At 36.1% G+C, this 24369-nt stretch overlaps 1 protein-coding gene across 3 annotated transcripts in view; it reads right to left on the reverse strand.

The window, feature by feature from the left end:
• The window catches only part of VIRMA (vir like m6A methyltransferase associated), a 61644-nt gene that overhangs the window by 35289 nt on the left and 1986 nt on the right, over nucleotides 1-24369 (reverse strand). For 2 of the 3 annotated variants that reach the window (XM_027131412.1, XM_027131414.1), the window contains exons 2-8: nucleotides 18025-18140; nucleotides 14225-14311; nucleotides 13080-13128; nucleotides 11389-11557; nucleotides 5254-5376; nucleotides 4402-4674; nucleotides 1408-2548 (exon numbers count right to left, since the gene is read on the reverse strand). In XM_027131412.1, coding sequence (XP_026987213.1) covers nucleotides 1408-2548; nucleotides 4402-4674; nucleotides 5254-5376; nucleotides 11389-11557; nucleotides 13080-13128; nucleotides 14225-14311; nucleotides 18025-18140 — 1958 coding nt within the window. The remainder of the gene's footprint in view (nucleotides 1-1407; nucleotides 2549-4401; nucleotides 4675-5253; nucleotides 5377-11388; nucleotides 11558-13079; nucleotides 13129-14224; nucleotides 14312-18024; nucleotides 18141-24369) is intronic. The other variant, XM_027131413.1, reaches the window with a different exon arrangement.

A 24369-nucleotide genomic window follows, 5' to 3' on the forward strand; every position in this document is an offset into this window, starting at 1 on the left:
AGGGAACTAAGATCCCACAATCTATGCAGTGCAGCCAAAACAAAAACAAAAACAAAAATCCAAATTCCTTAGTGCACAGCATTCAAAGCCCTTTATTTCCTAAAGTCTGATACCCAAACATACCTCCTCCAATTATGGGGGAAAAACAAGACTTAGTAGGCCATTAATTACTCGTTTCCCCTCACTGACTATTTGAGAGCTTCACCCTTTTCTTATACTCAGTCACCCTCAGTGCATGACTTCAATTCCTACTTTATCAAAAATAGGATCAATGGGCTTCCCTGGTGGCACAGTGGTTGAGAGTCCACCTGCCGATGCAGGGGACACGGGTTCGTGCCCTGGTCCGGGAAGATCCCACGTGCCGCGGAGCGGCTGGGCCCGTGAGCCATGGCTGCTGAGCCTGCGCATCCAGAGCCTGTGCTCTGCGACGGGAGAGGCCACAACAGTGAGAGGCCCTCGTACCGCAAAAAAAAAAAAAATAGGATCAGTGAGAAGTGCCTTGTCTCCTCTACTGTCTCCACACTACAAAGATATCTGTATTTGTATACATATAAGGTTTCCTTTCTCTTGTTCAAAGCCAAACTCCTACTTTGTACTCTTGACCTCATCTCCTACCAGACCTTGCTTTAACAATTATCATCTTACACTCCTGTAAGAACTCAAACTAAGGCAAGATCTGATAGTTTCAGCTAAAAACAGGAATGGATAGGTACAGATTTTAGAAAGGACAAGTACTGATTTTCTGTTAATGCACTATGTTCCAAAGCAAGGCAAAAAATAATCACAGAAATAAGGAATAAAATAATAAAAATGCAACTTTTGCATTTAGTTGAAAAATTATTTACAGGCAAAATGCCAAAAAAGAAACTCTCAAAAATTAAAACAAAATTTTAAAAATCTACCATGGGTACCTAATAATGGCAAAACTGTACCAATAGATAACTAGAGAGTTAGATGGCAGAAACAAATGGCAATTAAACCTTTAATATATCTTTAACCAGGACTGTAAAATTAATTTAGTAAAGTATCAGTTTAATCTACAATGTATTACAGTGATAAGGTACAAAAAGGTTTACACTGAAAAGCTCTCTCCTTCCTGTTCCATCCTCTTTGTACCACCTTCCCAGAAGCCACTCAGCGGTTTCTCGTTTATTCTTGCTCACAGACATGCTTATATAAGCACTGTTGTTGATTATTACTATCTTTAACTTAAGTTGCTACTACAACTTTAAGTATTAACTAAATATAGGTCACCCACAGTAACATATTTCTCAGTTCCACTTATTTTAAAATATCAAGTATCCTTGACCTACAGACAGAGTAAAAAAAAAAAAAAAAGAAACCAACCACATAAAATTGCCTCTAATGACTGGTAAAATATATTTCCCAAAGCCAAAAATGTCTTACCTAAAGAGAACAGGGTATGGATCATCCCTCTCTGGTGGTCCAGTAATACGTGCCATTGTTGGGAAAGACTTAACAGGAGGTTGGATCATTGTGTGAGGTGCAGTTTCCATTAAATGAAAAACTTCCTCTAAGAGGTTAATAAGCTTTTCTATTTCCCCTTCACTTATATTTGAGGATTCCAAAAGATCCATATCCATTGAAGCCTCTACCTCATTTTCATATTCTGGGTTTGTTCTCTCAAGTCCAGTGTCTGTATCATGATCAGCTTCACTGTGGTTAGGAACAGAAGAAGTCTTCTCTGCTAAATGGTCACCAAGTCTTTTAATCTCTGACAAAATTTCATAGAAATGGCATTTCTGAAGAATAGCTGAACCAGCAGTGACAACCCTCACAGTCTGATCTAAAAGTATGAGCTCCAGCAGTTTTTGATAGCCACTTTTTTCACTCTGCCTACTTCTTAAAAATGCTTCCATTCCTTCTGTCATACTAATGACACTGTCCAAAGCTTTAAATGCATTTAACTTAAGGGAAGATGAGACATGATCAGCAAACAGGAGCTCAAATAATCCACTGATCACTCCTGCTTGTAGCAGTCCCATGACTCCTTGGGCCCCACATTCTGCCAGTGAGGACACTAATTTGGTCCCAGCTTTGAGCTGTCGGACATTTAAGGCAATGGGTTGGCGAAGGGCTACTTGTAAATTTAAAGCTTGCATGGTCCAGTCTATCAACTGGCCAAGGGCGTCTTGTTTTGTGTTTTTCAATTGCAAATAACTTAATCCTTTTATTATTAAACTTGGAATTTCTTCTAAAGCTGTTACCCATTTTGCACCTCTATCTTCTTGATACAAATCCAACAGTTCAGTTAACTTCACTGAGGCTTCTACTGCCCCTGAATTTTCTTTATCTGGACCTTGATCCTTCATTCTACTGATTTCAATTTCAAAAGTAGTCTTGTATGGACAGCTGAAGTATAAGAGTGGTACAAGCTCCCTGTCATATGGATCATATGTCATAGGAGGAACTGAAGCTAAGTCTTCAGCAGTGTATTCAACATCAAAGTTTGGATACTTAAATGTTTCACGTTCCAAGTCAGCAATTCCATCTTCATCACTGGAAATTTGTTCATAACCATCATCCCCTGAAAATCAGTTTGAATAATATTTAGTTGTTACATCATTGTTGTTTAATGCAGACCAATCTGGTTTGTCAAAAAAATCATTTAATAGTGTGGCAAAAAATAAAAATTAATGATTTCCTCAACAAAATTAATTTCTGCCCCAACATCTTATCAACAATTACTAACATTTTATAGTTTCTAATAGAATAATTATGGAGAAACTTCATAAGCGAAGTTTTCTATTATATCTGTTCAGCTTTACAACTAACTCTGCTACAGATCTTTTCCTCACAAAATTAAATTAGAAATGCCTCAAAAAACAAACCAAAAATACCTCTTTCAGGAGGAAAGAAATTAAGCCTGCCCTCATAAGAGAGTATTTTTAAGATGGAAAAAATAAATTGATAGGCCAAAATTATTAAATTAACTAAGAATCAGTACCATAAATACCAAGTTACATCAATTATTTCCAGAAAAAACATTCTATGTTCTTTTTATAACATGAGTTTCATATTCCTTCACTTTCACTTCTCTGTATTTACCTGTCACACAGTTTCCCCAGTTCTGTATTATGTTTTTAGGGAAAATCTGTTCATATAAAGTGCTCAGCTTTGCCAAAACAAAGAGTTTTCATATTATGACACATGCAGCTTTTTCCTCTATTTATTAATACAGGACTAGAAGTAATACAGGACCAGAGATGGAAAACTTGTTGGTTTTACTTTTTAACACTACTATTACCTGGCCGTGGTAAAACAGAGATGTGCAATTACAGCCTACAGTATTCCTCAAGTAACAGCCCTCTTTTGACACTCTTTAGCTCAAAACAATTTAGCCATAGCAATACACTCATATTTGAAAAGGAAGGGCCTATAGAGACTTGACTCTGGAATAACCACCAGATGTCTTCTGGTAAAAATCAAATTAACCAGCCTCATTCTCTCACCTTCTCTATTAAAATGTCCTCTGATTAACAAAGCTTGCATGAAATCTAACTACTACTTGCCAGTCAAACACAATAAATCTAAAAAGGATTTTGTGGTAATCTGGAAATGGGGTAAGCTAAAAAGATTATCACTCAATAACCCAATTATTTATATTGTGTAAAAGGGCCACTGTGATACTAGAATGGTCCTCTCTCTCACGTAGAATGATGCTCACCTGTACTATCTTATAAAAGAAAAAGGCAGATAATCTGTCATTTTACATAAATACTTTAACACTACATTCCATTTATTGGAGAAATTAAGAGCCAATTAGCTTAAGTATCTCTTTTTGCTTTCAAAGGAAAAATAAAGCCTAACTAAAGGACTGCATAATGCTGCCATATGTCCCTGTGTAATTGAGATTTTTCCTTCTGAATTTCTAAAAATAATGTAGCATTTTGCCAAAATATCTAGGTGGCAGACATCTTTAGCAATTCCACCCAGCTTAAAACACCACTCCTTTACTCTCAAAACAGATCACCAAATCCCTAATCACCATGTATTTGCTGCATATTCCTGCTTCCCTGGACAAAGCTGATGGTATCAAGGGGCAGCGATACCATAGCAAGCCAAAGAGACTCTCTCTCCCAGAAAACTGGATCTGGATCTGAGACACAGCCAGGTAGTTTAGACTGGCTGGTTAAAGAGAGGAGATTAAAGATGTGGGGTGAATAGAGATATAACAATTCGTTAACAGAATATAAATTAGCAACACAAAACAAAGAAGAGACGGAAATCCCAGCTCTAGTCAAGTCTTAAGGCCCAGCTACAATCTGACTCAGGTTTCTTGAAAGCCATTTATCTCTGCTACAAATTCTTCTGCATTACTAAAAGCTACATCAAGCTAGTTAGCACTTAAAACCAGAAGTCCTAGCTAATTTAACCCACCTTCACCTTCTTCATCTTCTTCACCTTCTTCCTCTTCATCTTCCTCTTCCTCCTCAGGGATACTATCTACTGTATGGCGATCATCCTCATCCTCATCCTCTTCTTCCTCGACATCCACATCATCTTCATCATCTTCTCCTTCTTCTTGTTGTTCCTCTTCTACTTCTCCTTCATCAGAATATTGACCTTCCTGAGGAACAGAATTCCGATCAGGAGAAATGGGCTCAAAGTAATCTTCTCTATGAGGAGCATCCTCTTCCTTATCACCAGACACTGAAAAATTGAGGTTTAAGGCACAGATTATTTTAACTGTTTAAATAACATGAGGCAGAAGGATTGGATACTGCAACTACTTAATGACATTTTGGATGATTTAGCTCATAATTAATAAAGTATGCTTTATTAATTATTAATAAATATTAATAGTATTAAATAAACATACTTTAAACAAAGTATTAAATAAACACAGCTCATAATTAATAAAGTATGCTATATTATGTTCTAATACAATAATCCTCTTCTTTTTTAGCTATTAAGTAACTATACAGATTTTTATCTCTTCCAATACCTGTTTATTTTTACTGGTGCTGTTCTGTACATACCACTATAGCACATTAACATTTTATTTTCAAAGTAATGTTGCTTCAGCTTCGAATTAATTAACTGATTTTTTTTTTTCTTTTAACAAATTCACTTGCCAACAAAAAAACACAAGAAAACACTGCGCAGAACGGGGGCAGAGGATATTCATCAAGATTTGATTACCAGCATCTAATTTTTTTTCTTTAATCAAAAAGTACTATTAACATTAATCAAGAGGGGGAAAATAAACTATCACTGATATATTTCTACCTGGCAATGGCATGGGATCATCCTCATCATCATCAGGTGGAGGGGGTCCTGGTGGAGTTCTTGGTCCCCTTGGCTGTGGTCTTGGAGGGCTTCCATTAAACTGATCTTCTTTCTCCCCATCAGCTAATTTTATTAGAAAAAGAAAAAGAACTTTCAAATGAGTAAGAATAGTGAAATAAATGCATGACAGAAATGCTATTCATCATTTGAGTTTTCATCTTCAGAATTTATTAACTTTTTCCTTCCTGACGTGTAACAGAAATTTTGCTAATTAGTTTATAATGGGAAAGTTAGAATTTTTGATGTCCCATATACCAAAATATAATGTATGTAACTCTTGGGCATTATCCCAGAAAAATGGAGACTTATTTTCCTGCAGGAAGATGTACATGAATGCTCATAATAGCTTTATTTGCAAAAGTCAAAAACTGGAAACTACCTAAATGTCCTTCAGTGATTGAAGTTAAATAAATTATGATACATCCACACTATGTATTACTACTCAGCAACAATAAAGAATGATGTAATACACACAGAAAGTAGATAAACTTCAAAGAAATTATGCTGAATGAAAATAGCCCATCTCAAAAAGATCCCAACTTCATGATTCCATTTTGTAACATTCATGAAATAATATAATTACAGAGACAGAGAATAGATTAGTGATTGCCAAAAGTTAGGGACAGGTGGGATGGGTTTGCCTGTAAAGGCATAACACCAGGGAATACTGTGATAGTACAATCAAGTCTCTTAATTTTGGTGGTGGTTATGCAAAGCTAGACATGACATAAAATTACACACACACACACACGTATACATGTATAACTGGTGAAAGGTGAACAAGCTCTACAGATTGTAACAAGGCCAATTTTATTTTGATATTGTACTAGAGTTGTAAAAGATGTTAACTAGGGGAATCTGGGGATGAGTACACAGGACTTCCCTATACATTTCTTTGCAACTTCCTATAAATCTATAATTATTTCAAAATAAAAAGTTAAAAACATACACACATACATATATATGTGTACGTATATGCAATACATGAGCTTAAGTGTCCATTTTAAAACAAGTCAGCGAGAGTGAAGTCAGACAGAGAAAGACAAATATCATATGATATTGCTTGTATGTGGAATCTAAAAAAAATGGTACAAATGAACTTATTTACAAAACAGAAATAAAGTCACAGATATAGAAAACAAACTTATGGTTACCAGGAGGGAAAGGGGGTAGGGGATAAACTGGGAGATTGGGATTGACATATGCACACTACTAAATATAAAACGGATAACTTATAAGGACCTACTGTACAGCACAGGGAACACTACTCAATACCCTATACTCTATAATAGGGAAAAGAATCTAAAAAAGAGTGGATATATGTGCACGTATGACTGATTCACTTTGCTGTATACCTGAAACTAACACAACATTGTAAATAAAAATTATACTCCAATAAAAGTTTTTTTAGAAGTCAGTAAATTTTTTATCCACTTGTCTTTTTTTATTTTTTTAATTGAAGCATAGTTGATTTACAATATTCTATCAATTTCTGCTGTACAGCAAAGTGACTCAGTTATACACATATATATTTGTTTTTATATTCTTTTCCATTATGGTTTATCCCATATTGAATATAGTTCCTTGTGCTATACAGTAGAACCTTGTTGTTTATCCATTCTATATGTAAAACTTTGCATCTACTAAGCCCAAACTCCCCATCCACCCCTCACCAACCTTGCCTCCCCCCTGGCAACCACAAATCTGTCCTCTATGTCTGTGAGTCTGCTTCTGCTTTGTAGATAGGTTCATTTGTGCCATATTTTGATTCCACATATGAGTGATATCACAACGGTATCTGTCTTTCTCTTTCTGACAAGTCAATATATTTAACAAAATTTTAGAGTAACTACTTACCTATGTCAGATGCTGTGATAAGGCTACAGACAATAGGAAAGATCAAAGAAACTACAAGCATAGAAAAGATAAAATTAACAAACCTTTAGCTAGACTCACCGAGAAAAAAAGAGGACTCAAAATCAGAAATGAAAGAGGAGATACTACAACTGATACCACCAAAATACAAAGGATCACACCAAACTACTATGAACAATTGTACACCAACATATTGGACAACCTAGAAGAAATGCATACAGCCCTAGAAACATACAACCTACCAAGACTGAATCATGATTAAATAGACTATCTGAACAGACCAATTACTGTAAGGAGATTGAATCAGTAATCAAAAACCTCCCAAAAACAAAAGTCCAGGACGATACGTCTTTACTGCTGAATTCTACCAAATATTCCAAGAAGAATTAATACCAGTCTTTCTCAAAGTCTTCCAAAGTCGTTTACAAGGCCAGCATTACCCTAATACCAAAACTAGACAAGGATGCCTCAAGAAAAGAAAGTTACAGGCCAATATCTCTGATGAACATACATGCAAAAATCCTCAACAAAATATTAGCAAGCCGAATTCTATAATACATTAAAAGGATCATACATCATGATCAAGTGGGATGTATTCCAGGGATGCAAGGGTGGCTCTGCATCTGCACATTAGTCAATGTGATACATTAACGAAATGAAGGCTAAAAATCATATGATCATCTCGACAGATACAGTAAAATCATTTTTCAAAATTCAAATTCATTTATGGTAAACACTCTCAACAAAACAGGTATAGAGGGAATGTACCACACCATAACAGGCCATATGTGACAAGCCCATAGCTTTAACATCATTCTCAATGGTAAAAAGCTGAAAGCTTTTCCTCTAAGATCAAGAACAGAACAAGGATACCCACCTCTTGCCAATTTTATTCAACACAGTGTTGGAAGTCCTAGCCAGTGCAGTTAGGCAAGAAAAAGAAATAAACGGCATTCAAATTGGAAAGGAAGAAGTAAAACTGTCGCTCTTTGCAGATAACCTGATACAGGTACACCCTGCTTTTTGGAAGTTCATTTTATGCCACTTCACTTTTACAAAAGACCTATCTTAGTACGTGTTTTCACTAACCAAAAGAAATCCAAAGTGGATTTTCACTTCTACAAAAAAATGTGAAAAGAGAAAATAAGTGTTAAGCATTTGTTTTGCACTGAGCTGTTATAGAGGCAACATAACCCCAAAGAGTGAGAGTGGCACTGCCAAGCTCCTTCCCTGGCAACTACACTCAGCATCTCAGCATTTAGCCACCATAGCTTTGAACTATGTCTGTGAGCATCTGGGCTTTATCTCAATTTATTTTGTGCGTCCATTAGCAAGATGTGTCCTAAGGTAACTGTTTCTTCGTTTTATACCATTTTGGTGTATGAAAGGTTTCAGAGGAACACTCTATTTCAGACAGCAGGGGAAACCTGTATAATATAAAGAAAACCCTAAGGACTCCATTAAAAACCTATTAGAGGGACTTCCCTGGTGGTCCAGTGGTAAAGAATCCACCTTCTAACGCAGGGGACGTGGGTTTGGTTCCCTGGTTGGTGAACTAAGATCCCACATGCCACGGGGCAACTAAGCCCACGCACCACAACTACTGAACCTATGCGCCTCAACTAGAGAGCCACGTGCTGCAAACTACAGAATCCACGTGCTCTGGAGCCCACACACCACAACTAGAGAGAGAAAACCCGCCTGCCACAACTAGAAAGAAGCCCATGCACTGCAACAAAGAGCCCACATGCTGCAATGAAAGATCCCTCATGCTGCAATGAAGATCCCGCATGCCAAAACAAAGACCCGATGCAGCCAAAAATAAAAAGAGATAAAAATTTTTTAAAAACCTATTAGAACTAATAAACAAATACAGTAAATCTGTAGGACACAAGATCAATACCCAAAAATAGGTTGCGTTTCTATACACTAATAATGAACTATGAGAAAGAGAAATTAAGAAATTCTCATTTACAAATTTTATCCAAAAGTATAAACACTTAGGAATAAATTTAAACAAGGACATGAAATACATGTATGTTGAAAACTACAAGACGCTGATGAAAGAGACTGAAGGGGACACAAATAAATGAAAAGATATTCTGTGCCCATGGACGGGAAGAATTAATACTGTTAAAATGTCCATACTAGGGGGAATTCCCTGGCGGTCCAGTGGTTAGAATTCCACACTTCCACTGCAGGAGGCCTGGGTTCAATCCCTGGTCAGGGAACCAAGATCCCGCAAGCCGCACAGCATGGCCAAAAAAAAAAGTCCATACTCCCCTAAGCAATATACAAATTCAATGCAATCCCTACCAAAATTCCAATGGCATTTTTCACAGAAATAGAACAACAATCCTAAAACTTGTATAGAACCATCAAAGACCCCAAAGAGCCAAAGCAATCTTGAGAAAGAAGAATAAAGCTGGAAGTATCACACAATGTTACAAACAACGTTACAGAGCAATAGTACTTTAAACAGCATGGTATTGGCATAAAAAGAGACACAAAGGTCAATGGAACAGAACAGAGAGCCCAGAAATAAATCCATGCATATATGGTCAATTAATTTACCTGTGCTTAGCAGGTACGATATAAGAAAAAAGATTAAACTACAGTGTGTGACCACCATCAGAGCAAAGATCTCACACCACACTATTATATAAGGATTTAAGAGAAACAATGGTCATTTTATTTGTGCTCATAAAATGCTAATTGTAAAGCAAAATATTTTTCCCTATGACCTCAATTATAATTTCAAAATTTATTCCCAAATCTCCTTAGCTCAACAGCTTATGAGTAATACTAGAGTGAGGAAAAGAGACCCTGGAAAACATGAGTCCAGCTGTCTGCTCTATAAAATGAAAGTCACTAAAGTTCATTAGAGGTTTTTTGTTTGTTTTTTTATAAAGTTGCTTGTGCTTTATTTTTATTTTTTTAATATTTATTTATTTATTTGGGCTGCACCAAGTCTTAGCTGCAGTACGTGGACTCTTAGTTGTGGCATGCAGACTCTCAGTTGCAGCACACGAACCCTCAGTTGCGGCATGCATGAGGGATCAGTTTCCCGACCAGGGATTGAACCCAGGCCCCCTGCATTGGAGCGCAGAGTCTTACCCCTGAACCACCAGGGAAGTCCCTGTTTGTTTTTTTTTTCGCCCTGCCATGAGGCACGTGGGATCTTTGTTCACCGACCAGGGATTGAACCCACGCCCCCTGCACTGGAAGCGGGGAGTCTTAACCACTGGACCGCCAGGGAAGTCCCTAGAGTTTTTATTTTTCTTGTCTTGAGTTAATAAGCAAAAGGTTCTCAAAAGCAGGAAAATCTGCCTTAGCTAAAATCTGGACATCTAAGGAAATTTGAAATGCAGTCCTAATAAAACAAATGCCATTAACACAAGTATTCCAAAAACACATACCATATTTACTGCCTATTCTTCAATTCTTTGAAAGACAATTTTCATAGTATACCATGAATAACCATGGATTATATTATCATATACATATTTTAAATTAAAAAAAAACCTTGGGTCAATTAAAAAAGCATTTTTGCAAAGTAGTGGAGGAAAATAAAATGCAACCACTTCAACATAAAAGACACTCTTATAGGAAAGAATGGGAGATTGACAGATAACTTGTCAAACCTTAAACAAGGTTCAAAAAGTAGAAGAAAAAAAAAAAAAAGAAAAAAGAAAAAAATAATAAAAAAATAAAAAAAAAATAAAAAAAAATAAAAAAAAATAAAAAGTAGAAGAGTTCTTTGAGTTACCTTTTCCTACTATAATGAACATAAGTGTCACTGATAAAAGCAAATTTAAAATTCTCACCATGGGGACATCCCTGGTGGCGCAGTGGTTAAGAGTCCACCTGCCAAGGCAGGGGACATGGGTTCGATCCCCAGTCCTGGAAGATCCCACATGCCGTGGAGCAACTAAGCCCATGAGCCACAACTACTGAAACCCACGTGCCCTAGAGCCCATGCACCACAACTACTGGGCCCATACACCACAACTACTGAAGCCCACGTGCCTAGAGCCCATGCTCTGCAACAAGAGAAGCCATCGCAATGAGAAGCCCACACACTGCAACGAAGAGTAGCCCCTGCTCGCCACAACTAAAGAAAGCCCGTGCACAGCAATGAAGACCCAAAACAGCCAAAAGTAAGTAATAAAATTAAATTAAATTAAATTAAATTCTCACCATGTTTTGGATTCCTTTTCAAACTTGGCTGTGGCTGGGGAGGTGGTGGAGGTGGAGGTGGAGGTGGTGGAGAGTCTCTGTCATGACTTATGACTCTATCCACTGATCCATATATTGCCAGTGTCAGACAGTTGTACCAGCCTCTTAGCACCAAACCATCAGTATTCACCTGATTTGGGGGGAGGGGGAGGGGAAGAGATATCTTTCAAAATGTTTTACTATGTCAGAAGTAAACTGGTATCAAATTACTTTGTGGTTCAACTAAAGTATAAAAGTATGCTGAAAATGCAAAGGTCAATACTGGTGGAAATTCACCCAGAGGCACAACTTTTGCATGGCCCTCCAGAGTTACCATACCTAAAACTGTCTCAGGACTACATCTCCCCAGTTCTATACTTTAGGCCAATCCTATTCAAAAAGCATAACCAGATTCCCAACCAAGAGAAGAGAAATGAGAAGGAAATTAAGGGGGAGCTACTGCCAATTCATAAATTAAACCCAAATAGTTACAGGGGTCATGGAGATACACAAGAGTACAAATTGTGCCCAGTCTCAAGAATTATAAAGCCTATAAAATTATACAGCATTCTTTTTACATTACATGCAGGTATATTCTATGTATCTATATTGTACTTAAAAAGTAAGGGTAACCAGAGGCATTAAACAAATTGTTTTTGCAAAGAAACTTATCCTAAAAAGATCAAAGACTTTATCAATGCCATTAACCCTCAATATTTCCTTATAAAATAACTTTACGTTTTTCAGAGCTTATCTATTAATCACTCTATCTTCACAATAACTATGAGAGGTAATCAGAGCAAATATTATCAACAAATAAGAAAATGAGAGTGTCAGTAGAAAAATTTGGCTAGAAACCAAAGCCCCTGACTTCTGAGTTCTCCTCCCACTCTACAGTGTTGGATAAAGATGAAACAGTAAGTGGTAATGGAACCCTAGAGGAAGGGTTCTAGAGGAAGAAAAATATTATTATTCTCCTTGCTAACCTTAGCAAACTCTAGCAAAGGGAAATCAGGGACCAGAAGAAAGGCTCAAAGACTATGCCCATGGATTAATAGACTCTAAACAGAAATACCACTGGAAGGAAGATAAACAGATAAAGAATACAATTTTTAGTCTAAACAAGGTGCAGAGGATTAAATACCCATCCCCCACCAAAAACAAACAGCAGGCTGAGTAGTCCCATATTAGATCACCATTATTTTTGGATTTCGGCTCTTCCATGATTCAGATCTTTTAGATGCTTTCAGAATGGCATTTGGTATCAAGAAAAAGAAACTTCTGATACACAAGGAAGAAGTATGAAACATGAATTTTTAAAGAAAACTTAATTAAGGTACAATGGTGTTTAATAATAATTTACCTGCCTGTCATCTTCTGAATTTGCCCACCTAAATGAAAAGAAGGAAAAGCACAGATGCTGGCTTCTTCCTGACCCAAGTATAAAATTAGAATAAAGAGCTGTATGGGTAGATAATAGCATTACAATGTCTTTGCTCCATTTTAAAATAGCTTCTGGAATACAAGAGGAATCAGACAAGAAATGATGATATTCTGCAGAACTAGAACCAAGTAAGTTGACATTCTGCATCACTGGTTTATCTGGATCAAAAACTCTGAATGGAGGTGAGAACAACAGTAGTAACAAGTTGAAAACTGACTTCTACAATTACCTTTGAGTTGGGTCTAAAGATGATGGAAGTATTCTCATCATATTCCAGGCTGCCAAAAGAGTAGGAATAAATATATAGGCTCAAACACTGAACATCACAGTTCATGAAGAAGTTTTTCTAGATTCATATATTTCAATCAAATGCTAGATTTGTGTTTTAATGAACTACAAAGTTTGGGTTTAATTTACTCTCCACAAAATGATATCAAGAAAAAGTATAAAACAAACCCCCCAGAGATTCTGGTTCAATTGCTTTGAGGTGTGTGTGAGAATCAATGTTTGTTTAAAAGCACCCCAGGTAATTCTAATGTACAGCCAGAGTAGAGATCCATAGCATTATAGTCTTCAAAAAAATGTATACTGGGACCAAAATTTTTAAAAAGCACCTATTTTCATCAGGTACTGACATAAGAATAACATTCTATAACATAAAAAATTAGCTGCTTCAGATTACCTAGGTTCCCTTCATTTTAAAAAGAAGTTAAACTACCAATATAATTTAATAATAAATGAGTGGAGAATCAATAAAAGAATAAGCAAAATCTAGAAAACTTAATTCCTGACAGGGACAGAAAATTTTCCATTTTTAAGCTGCCTTTAAAAAATTGGTATTTTATAAATGAATTTTTATAAATGAGTAAACCCATCTAATGGTTAATTAATTTGCAGACATCAAAACAACTAGTGTTAGTTATACCTAGCATGTATTATATAATTCAAAATAGGAGTAACTATAACAAAATTCTCATTTTACAAAAATGTGACTATGGAATTTTAAATTATGTAGTAGTGTGACCTAAAAAACATAGACAAAATCTCAATGTGTTTATATAGGTTTTTTTAAGAATCAAAAAGTAATCTTTTCCAAATTAGGTTATTATCAAATCATGTGATATGTATAATGCATACACCAATAAAAAGCAAACAAAAGATGGTTAATGTTTCACACATTTAAAATTTTATTTTATAAATAAACTCAACATGTTCTTAGGTGCTTGACATTTCCTTAATATTGTCAATTGAGAAAATTAAACCCTGAGTTCTTGGGTCTACCACCATACACAGCCTTTTCTTCTATCTAAAGAATAAAAAGGTTTTGCTTACTAACTTATGAGTTGCTGGTGAAATTACCTAGTAAGTACATACCTTCCCAACCTATCGAAAACTGGGGCACTTGGTTTGCTTACATTGTTAAAGAATAAGTCTAATTGAAATGTGTGCGGTGATGTCTCCCTGTGAATGAAACAAAGTTGAAAGGTCAGCCTTTACAATAATCAGTTCCTAAATTAAAACAAAAAACAAAGTAAGTACAAATTTAAGAGCAATTCTAGAATTAAGATAAATTATTCCTAATATGTAAATAACAAAAACACGGAGTTAACTGTAATATTTCCTGTAATTTTATTCACATCCAATTCTCAAGAAGTCAAGTATTCACTTTGAGTACTACTGAAAAATTTTTAGCCATCAAGTATCTTTCGCCTGCTACTTGGACCATTTTAAAACACACAGATATTTAAATTTTTTAATGTATTTTAATGGCAAATGCTAATTAATCATGATATCTAGTTTTATAATTCCTTATATCATTATTCTATTAGCAAAAAGAATCAGGAGTTAACTAACTTTAAGTTGTAAATAATAATTACCATTTAATTTCAATTTAACCCACATTCATACAGGACTGTAATAATAATTTGAGCATCAGAGCCCTAAATTGTGACTTAAAGCCCAGATTGCAATTTGTATAGCACTAATTTACATAAATATTTTGATTTTTCTATAGACTTCTATAATCAAGATTAAAGCCTATTTAATTTGCACTAGAATGAAACCCTGCTACACCCTTGCTGAAATTCCTTCCGCTCAACTAAAATCTTGATTTTTAAACAATGCATGCTTTGTTGTTTATTTACAAAAAATCCATATGGTAAAAAGTGTAATGCCCGGAGTACTCTGAAAGAGATTCCTTTATGTATTTCTGGTAGAAGTTCAAACAGGTACAATCATTCTGAAAGACAATATGGCAATAAAATTCAGGAGACTGAGAAAATGTTCACACCAGTTGTTCCAGAAATACTTTTCTCTACAAAGTGTTTCTATGGAAACACTAATATACAAAGACTTTTTTCAAGAGGAGGTGCATTATACTAATAATTTGAAAACTAAAAACCATCTAATGGTCTCCACTTTAAGAACTAGCCAAATAAATAAGAGTACATTGATTTGTTAGATTATGCAGTCATTAGAAATCATATTTTCAAATAAATTTAAATGATGTGAGGTACTCCTGACATAATGTTAAATGAAATAAAGGAATACACAGAATAGCACGCAGTGGGATCAGAGCAGCATCGTACATTTTATCTTACCCAAATTCAACTATATGTGCTCAACAACTCTAGTCTCTCTCTCCTAGCCTTCCTCTTCAAACCAGACCCTGGCCTCCAATATCTCAAGGAAAGGAAAAAGGACTGAAATGCAAATTCTTTCCTCTGGAGGCATCAAAGACTCAGGTCCTGGTCACTGAAAAGCGATTTAAAGAATCAATGGTAATTTGACTCCACTAGACTTTCATCTTAAAACTCGTTGACTCTAAAACCTAACCTCACATAAGATACCACATTTACAAAAAACAAAATATATATATATAAACGCACACATATAAATTTAAAAACACATGGCCTCAAATGTTAAGATTCTCTCAGAATGGAGGGATAACAGGGGTTTTAATTTTACCTGACATAGTTCTGAATTTCATAATGAGAAAAAATACTATCATAAAGTGTGCTGCACAAATATATCATCTCTAACATTACTTTCAACCTTGAGATTTCAGGCTTCCCAACATCTTACATATTTGTATTATTGAATCAATACTTTATTTTACTGTTCTATAACATACTGTGCATAAAGTTGTTTCTGATAATAATTTCATATTTGGAACTATTAAAACATGAACAGCCACTCACGCCCAGCTAAGAAAAAGGAGAGAGATAAGAAGAGGGGAAATGTAACAAATACTCTTACCCACTGCAGCTAATGGCAGTGATTCGTATTGCCTGCTGTGGTAGCCAGCCTCCAAAATGGCCCCCAAAGACCCCTGCTTCCTGGTATTCACACCCCTGTGTAGTTCCCTCCCACACTGTACCAGTAGAATGTGTAATCAACAGAATATAGTAAAAGCAGTATATTGAAGTATGTCACAGTATGCCATTTCTGATATTAAGTTATAAAATACAGCGACTGTGGCTTCCTTCTCGGGCATGGTCTCTCACTTTCATTCTTGGATCACTCACCCTGCAAAAATACATGCTGTGACATAAGCAACCCATAGAAAGGATCTCCTGGCAAAGAACTGAAGATCTGCCAACAGTCATGTGAACAGGCTTCTAAAATTCCCTAGCCTCAGTCAAATCTTCTGAGACTGCAACCCAAAGCCTATATCTTAGTTATAACCTTATGAGGGAACTTGAGCCAATCAAGCAGCTCCCAGGCTCCTGACCCTCAGAAATAGTAGGGGATTAGGTTGCTAAATTTGCTACAGTTTGTTATACAGCAACAGATAACTAATAGACCTTTCTTGACCAAAAGCAGTACAATTAGAGAAGACTGCTGGATACACTATCATTACTCCATCTTTCTCATTCTACACACATAGGAAAAGTAGAAAGAAACACAGGAAAACAGGAGATTTTATTTCCTTACACATGGCAAAAAAGATATGAAGTCAATTACAATGATTTGTCATTATAAATACTAATCATTCTTACTGTTTTGTTTTGTATTTGTTTTACTTTTGAATGACCTGAAAACATCTGAAGATTTTTATATCTACCTCTAGGAATAACCAACTAATTTTCACAATTATGAAGAAATGAGCCCTTAACTTTGAATCTGTACCATTAACAGTCACCCCTGTAGCTGGCTTAACTCTTTCAGGTAATAGAAACTGAGCTATCACAGCATGGACATAACAAAATGTGGCATTGATACGTAAGAGTAACGCCTAGGCTATAAGCTAAAAACCCACAGATATATTTATTATACATATTCATGTTTCTATAACCAAAATTTAGCTTTCATCTCCAGTTCATGTAATTAAAATCAGAAGAAGATGATTATTCATGTTACAACAAAGATCAAATTCCTCTGTTTTATGTCAGTTGTTAAAATTATCAACAACTCCACAACAGGGAATTCCCTGGAGGTCCAGTGGTTAGGACTTGGTGCTTTCTCTGCCATGGCCCAGGTTCAATCCTGGGAACTAAGATCCCACAAGCCGCACTGCATGGCCAAAAAATAAAAATTAAAAAAAGATTTAAAAAAACCAAAACTCTACATCAGGAACCATGTCTTATATTTGGTTTATTTCACAAAGAGACTAAGAAAGAGAAATGATGCTCAAATAACTACTTGCTCAGTACAACTAATGGTAATGTGAAGCTACATATTTATAAAAAGACACATGTATCAGGCTAAGGAGATCACCAATAAGTCATGAAAACTGATACTATAAAATAATATAATAAAAAATGTAGCAACATAATAAAAGATATATTTCTAAATATTCAGTCTCATTCTTATTTTCAAGGAAAAAGTCACGTTAAAAATACTTCATCTACTATACTGTGCCACCCTAGAATCGTTTGGAAAATATAAACCAATTAAAAAAATATAAACCAATTAAAAAAAAGAAATGAAGAAAGAAAAAATTAATCTAGTACTCAGATCAAATAATGACTCTTTTCAAGTTTATAATAATATATAGATTATAGAGAAAACCTAGAGTCAATTACAATGCAACATAACATAACCATAACTGAATAAAGTTTTAGGTTTTTTGTTTTTTACTTACAAAATATTACCTTAAATTTTTGCATTTAAGAGTATGTTTCTAGATCAACTTTAGTCAAAAGTACTTTTAAAAAAGAAAACTGACTTACCCATATGCTCTACTGTCAGGCAAGCTGCTATGGGCTCTTACTCCTGGGGGTATGACTCGGACTTCATTGATATAAACCACACATGGAAAACGAACCACGTCTATATGAGAACTTTGCTTTAAGAAAAGCGGGGAGAGGAATATACTGTAAGCAAAACACTTTGTCTATTCAAAATTTATTCACTTCAATTTGTTTCATTCAGAATACCACAAACAATTTTAAAATAAACACCACATCATTAAAACAGTGCTATTACATTTTTTATAATGGTATTAAAACCACTCTTAAAAACAGCTGATGATAAAATGTACCTAGTTAAATCTCTCCATTTGTATAACAACATTTCCTGCATCTGCTTCCCTGCTGATGTTTTGCTTAGGCCAGTAGAGACCTACAGTCCTTTACTGGAAACCTCTGGAGTCAGACACCGTTCAGAATCCTGACTTTTGGAATTCCTTGGCGGTCCAGTGATTAGTACTACGCGCTTCCACTGCAGGGGGCACGGGCTTGATCCCTGGTCAGGGCACTAAGATCCCACACAGCAGGCAGTGCCGGCCAAAGACAAAACAGAATCCTGACCTTTTAGATTTTTAGAAAGCAAATGATACGAACACTACATATTACTTAACACCCCCAGTGGCTTCTGGGGCAGTACCTTGTAACCAAAACGTTAATACTTCTGCAGCAACATGTATGAACAGTCACACTAAATAAAGATTATAACTAGCAACATATCAGTTCAAATCAGAGCACGTGGCCACATGTATTTAGGGCAGATTTTTCTGCCATTTTTGAATTTCTGAATTATAGATGAGACATGGTGAATCTCTATTTAAATTAGCTTAATTTACCAAACTTACATACTAATATCAAGAGATCCAGGGAAGCCATTTAGGCACCAAACAATTAAGGTAAACCCTCTCAAATTTAAAAAAGGAAAAAAAATCCACAAACTAAGAATTTATTATAGTAACATAAAAGGATAGCATAAATTTAGTGTACATTTATTTCTATGTATCATTTGACACAAGATCAGACAAATGTAGCTCTTGAGATCAATAATTTAAAAAGAAATTTTTCACATTGTTTTTGGACGATTGTTTTTTTTTTTGTTTGTTTTTGTTTTTTTGTGGTACGCAGGCCTCTCACTATTGTGGCCTCTCCCGTTGCGGAGCACAGGCTCCGGACGCACAGGCTCAGCAGCCATGGCTCACGGGCCCAGCCGCTCCACGGCATGTGGGATCCTCCCGGACCGGAGCATGAACCCGTGTCCCCTGCATCGGCAGGCGGACTCTCAACCACTGCGCCACCAGGGAAGCCCTGGACGATTGTTTTACATCAACTTTTCCTAGCAGTTCAGCCAAACATCATTACCTAGTGGTCAAAGTTTATAATAAGAATGGTTCATATTATTTGCATCTAGAAAGACTGAGTCCTAAGTGCCTCTTGAAGCTGCAAAGAATACTGTGCCTATCAACAGACCAAAAGATTAGTCAAATGAGTCTTTCCTAAAATGTGACAGAGGATGACTTTCCAATTTTGCATTTTAAGCTCAGAGATTAAATATAATTAAATATATAGGTATAGAAATCTTAATGTTAACTATTCAAGTGTACTTTATACTCTCAAAGATATAAAAGAAACAGGATGAATGCAAAGTGTGGCTGATTGCTGGTTGTTTTCCAATACAACTCTTCTTCTAGAGAAGTTTGAGTTGGGCAAAAGTGAACTAAAAACTGAATTTCCCATGTCCTGGGAAGCCAGTGTGAACATGTGATTGCTAGATTCTGATCAATGGGATGTAAATGGAAATGACGTAGGCAACTCTGGGTCATGTCCTTAAAGGGAAAATTCAGACTTCAGAAACTCCTGCCACCTCTTCTTCTATACTCTGCTGCCTTTCTAGAACACATGTTATGGTAAGCTGTCTTGGACAATGCAGGCAATTCCCTAAGAATGGGAGGAACCTGTCTCTGACAATGCAGAGCTGTCACATTAGCCCTAGAATACTTAAAACCAGATTGAAAGAGAAAATCTTATTTTATCTAACCCACTGTTATCCTGACTTTATGAGAGCAGCTGAAATTATATCCTAATTATTACAAATATACTGTAGGTATTCAATAAATACTACAGTAGATTTATATAAAAGAAAAAGCATTCTGCCTCAAACTTTGGCTCTATGTTTCTGTCCTGTAAAGAGCTCCTCTACTTAAAAAGTCTACTATACAGAAGCTCCTTTGCTTATATGGTTAAAAATTCTCATTAATATTTACAAAGGAAACTTAGAACAAAACTTTATTTATTCTAACCTCCTTCCACCCTGCCCCCTGCTAATTAATGAATGGTATTAGTAGTAGTTAGGGTGTCGTCACTGTGGACCTAAAAAGATCAACTTGAGGTTTTACAAATAGCCTTTCAAAATCTATTTTGTTTGTAAGTAGAAGAGTTTCTATATTACTTGCTACCACTTTTATTCAATATTTATTTTGAAACATTTACTAAATGTCTATAATGTTCCAAGGTATGCTAGGTCCTGAGAATATAAAGACAAGACATAATCCCTGCCATTAAGGTACAATCTACTGTAGTAGATGAATAAATAAATTGCTATGATACAGACTCACACAGAAAACTATGAAAACTCAGAAGCGTACTTACCTAAATCAGACAGTGGGCAAACATTTGTGGGGGGAAAAGAAGAGTGTCAGGGAAGGCTTCCCAAAAGAAATAGCACCTGATCTAAGTACGTGTTTAAGGAAAACAAGAATCAGTGGAACAGAGGGATAAAGAGCTTTCTAGGCAAAGGGAGAAGCATGTGCAAAAGGAATGCAAACAAGAACTTGGAAGGTTCAAGAAATTACAAGCATAGTTCACCAAGGCTAGAGGGCAAAATGTGGGAGGAAAATAGGGCAGAGTAGCTAAACACAATCAATAGAATTACAAGAAATAAGTTTTTCATTCACTGCCAGAAGTCAACTCCAAAAATCTGTATCGCCATTTAGGACCTCTCTCCTGAGCCCCAGACCACTATATCCAACTGTCAACTGGACATCTCCATTTGAATGTCCCTCTGGCCCCCAAAACTCAACAAGTCCAAAACTAAAGTGTCCTACATCAGTGATGGCACCACCATCCAGACAATAGCCAAGACAGAAAACATTATCATCCTTGGATTCTTTCTCATTCTCTCTCACCTAAATAATTCCTTCATCCAAACATCAAGTCCTATTGATTAAACCTCTAAACAGCTCTCAAATCTGTGCATTTCCCTCCATTTCTGCTGTCACTCCTCTAGTTCTAGACACTAGGCCAAATTCCTCAGTTTTATAAACAAGTATGGTCTCTTCTCACCACTCCAAATTTATAGCCCCAACATACCCTGGTTTTCCTCATCTTTATGCCACCATTCATGTTACTGTCTCTGCTTAGAACCCTTCCACGCTCCTGTCCCAACTCCTTTCAGATGTCAGCTTTCTCTTAAAAGCTAAGCCAGATCAAGTCTAGAATGAGTGCTTATCAAACTAAATTCTAATTGCTTCTTTTTTTTTTTTTTTTTTTTTTTGTGGTACGCGGGCCTCTCACTGTTGTGGCCTCTCCGGTTGCGGAGCACAGGCTCCAGACGCGCAGGCTCAGCGGCCATGGCTCACGGGCCCAGCCGATCCGCGGCATGTGGGATCTTCCCAGACCGGGGCAGGAACCCGTGTCCCCTTCATCGGCAGGCGGACTCTCAACCACTGCGCCACCAGGGAACCCCCTAATTGCTTCTTTTAACTCTCCTGTTGGAGTGGTACTTCAAGAAGACAAGAACCAAGTCTCAGTTTACTGTTATATTCATAGTGCTGAGCATATTCATTTAACGAATGAAAGACTTTTAACAGGTGCTTAATAAGAATTGACTGAATTGTGTTTTCAAAGTTAAAAATATTACAATGAAGTAGGGGCTTAAAATATCTAGAGGAGTACCTAAACCTAGGAAGACAGGGTGACAGTGGGAAATCATGGAATGGAAGTTTTATGGTTAGAGAGGTACCTGAAAAGTGAAGAACAGACTGGTCAGGTTCCATGACTCAGCCACATCTAAGGAAGAAGTCATTGTGTGTTTAAAGGTCACAGTATAGCTGTCTCTCCTTACTTTCCTATTCCTGCAACTATCTTCTCTTCCCTATCCTCTCCTAAGGGTAAACTAAGGCTATGTCATCTATTCCTGCCACTTGCATTATCACTGCTGTTTGCATGAGTTCCAAATTGACTTCCTAAACTCTAAAATGAAGTAGGACCTTCTAACATCAATCACCCTCGTAAGACTGAATTTTAAGCCAGCAATTCCACTCTGGAAAGTAATAAAGAACTAATTAAAGACATATAAAACAATTTAGCCTCAAGAATATCGTATCACTGTAAAAAGTCAGAAGCCTAGATGTATGAGAATTTAATATATAAATAATAGCATTACCACTTAAAGAACTATTACACAACCAATAAAAATGCTGTTATACAGGATGGCTTGGGACAGGGATAAAAGATTTACTTTTTACTGTACACACTTTTGAATTGGTACCTCGTACGTGTGTTACCTAGTCAAAAAAGAGAGAGAATGTTTGAAAATGAAGCTTACTTTTAAAATGTTGTATAGGTGTACTTCTTCATTTATAATGATGCACAACACATTGTTAGGTGAGAAAAGAAACCAGAAAACAGTATTATAGTTATCAGTACCTTAATGTGTGTGGTGGGTGTATACATTTAAGTGTATGTGTGTATGTATATATATATATTTTTTAATTACTAGAGGACTTGTGAAAAATTTAAGAAAGTTGTTAATGATAGATGAGACTACGAAAGGTGGAACTATGAAAGCCTTTGCTTTTCTGTAACTTCTAATTATTCTATTAATAAAATTAAAATTTACTAAAATAACATTTTTTTATTTTTTAAAAAGTGGCATACAAACCACAACACAATTTGTAATTCATTTAGCACTACTCAAACCCCTTCACATATTCCCCTTGTGAAACTTGAATAAATGCCTGTTTTCCCTACCAGGTTACAAATTCCTTTGAAAACAAGTGCAGTAAATTTTGGTTTTTTGTTTTTCTACCTCTATTGCCCCTCCTAGAGCTATGCCTCACCTTCAAAAGTGTTTTTCATAAATAATTGTTAAATAGATTCCCAACTTCCTACTGTGCGAATCTATCTGGTGTCTGACTAAACAAATCAAAAACTAAAATATCTTGTTCCCATCAAAGCCACTTCAAACCCACTTCCAGACTCTTCTATGACTAACAATGGCCCCACCAGTTCTCTAGTTCCACCAGTTCTCTATAACTAGAATTCTATCATTTTTAACTACTCTCACACTATCAGTTGCCATCCTGTCAATTCTACAACCAAAATTTATATTGTACCTATTCCCTCCTCCTTAATCCCACTGGGACACAGCACTGCACAGCTTTAGAGCCAGGAAATGTGCATTGGTATGTCTTAATTCAGCTATGCCACTTTAGGAAAGTCACCTAACTTCTCATGCTCAGTTCCTGATCTATCAAATGGGGATAACTATCTTTCAAAATTGATTCATGAATTAGAGATAATGTACTTAAATTACCAAAGCACTGCGTCTTGCACAAAATAAGCATTCAATAAATGCTATCAATGATTACTGCCCATCTGCTAACTCAGGTTTTCATTACGTCTCACCTTTTCGTCTCAATTTGCCACCTCTAATTATTCTGAACCATTTTAGGCATTACTGATGTACCAATGTACTGGTGTACTAACCTACCTTAATTTTACTAATCATATCATTTGCCTGCTCAAAAACTACTTATTTCTTACAAAATAAAGCCCACACTCCTTTGCTGACCATTTCTGGAACTCTGTGATTTGGCTTCAAACTGCCTATCAGGTGCCACTTCACACTACTGCTTCAGCATACCCTTCCAAAGGACTGACTACTCCAGGAGAATGCCCTCCTTTCCTATATATAACTGTGGAACATATTCTCTTCCACCAAAGACCAAGTTCATATGCCACCTGCCTTGATGAAGTCTTCCCTGATACTCTCAAATGAAAAGTGATCTGTCCCTCCTCTGAAATCACGGAGCCTTTTTTTGTACCACCAAAGGGAGCTAAATAAATATTGACTGGGGTCCTAATATATCAGACACTGATAAGCATTTTGGAAATAAAGGAGACAAACCTCAAGAAATTTCTACTCTGTCTCTATGCACTCATCATAATCTAACTTGAATCATAATTTTGTGGACCTCATGTCCAATACCAGTTATAAACTCCTTGAAAACAAACATCCCAATACTCCATATCCCCAAAAAACCCCTACTC

This window comes from Aethalodelphis obliquidens, unplaced genomic scaffold (genome assembly GCF_003676395.1).
Source record: "Aethalodelphis obliquidens isolate GAN/ISIS:26980383/991018 unplaced genomic scaffold, ASM367639v1 scaffold39, whole genome shotgun sequence".
Classification (NCBI taxonomy): domain Eukaryota; kingdom Metazoa; phylum Chordata; class Mammalia; order Artiodactyla; family Delphinidae; genus Aethalodelphis; species Aethalodelphis obliquidens.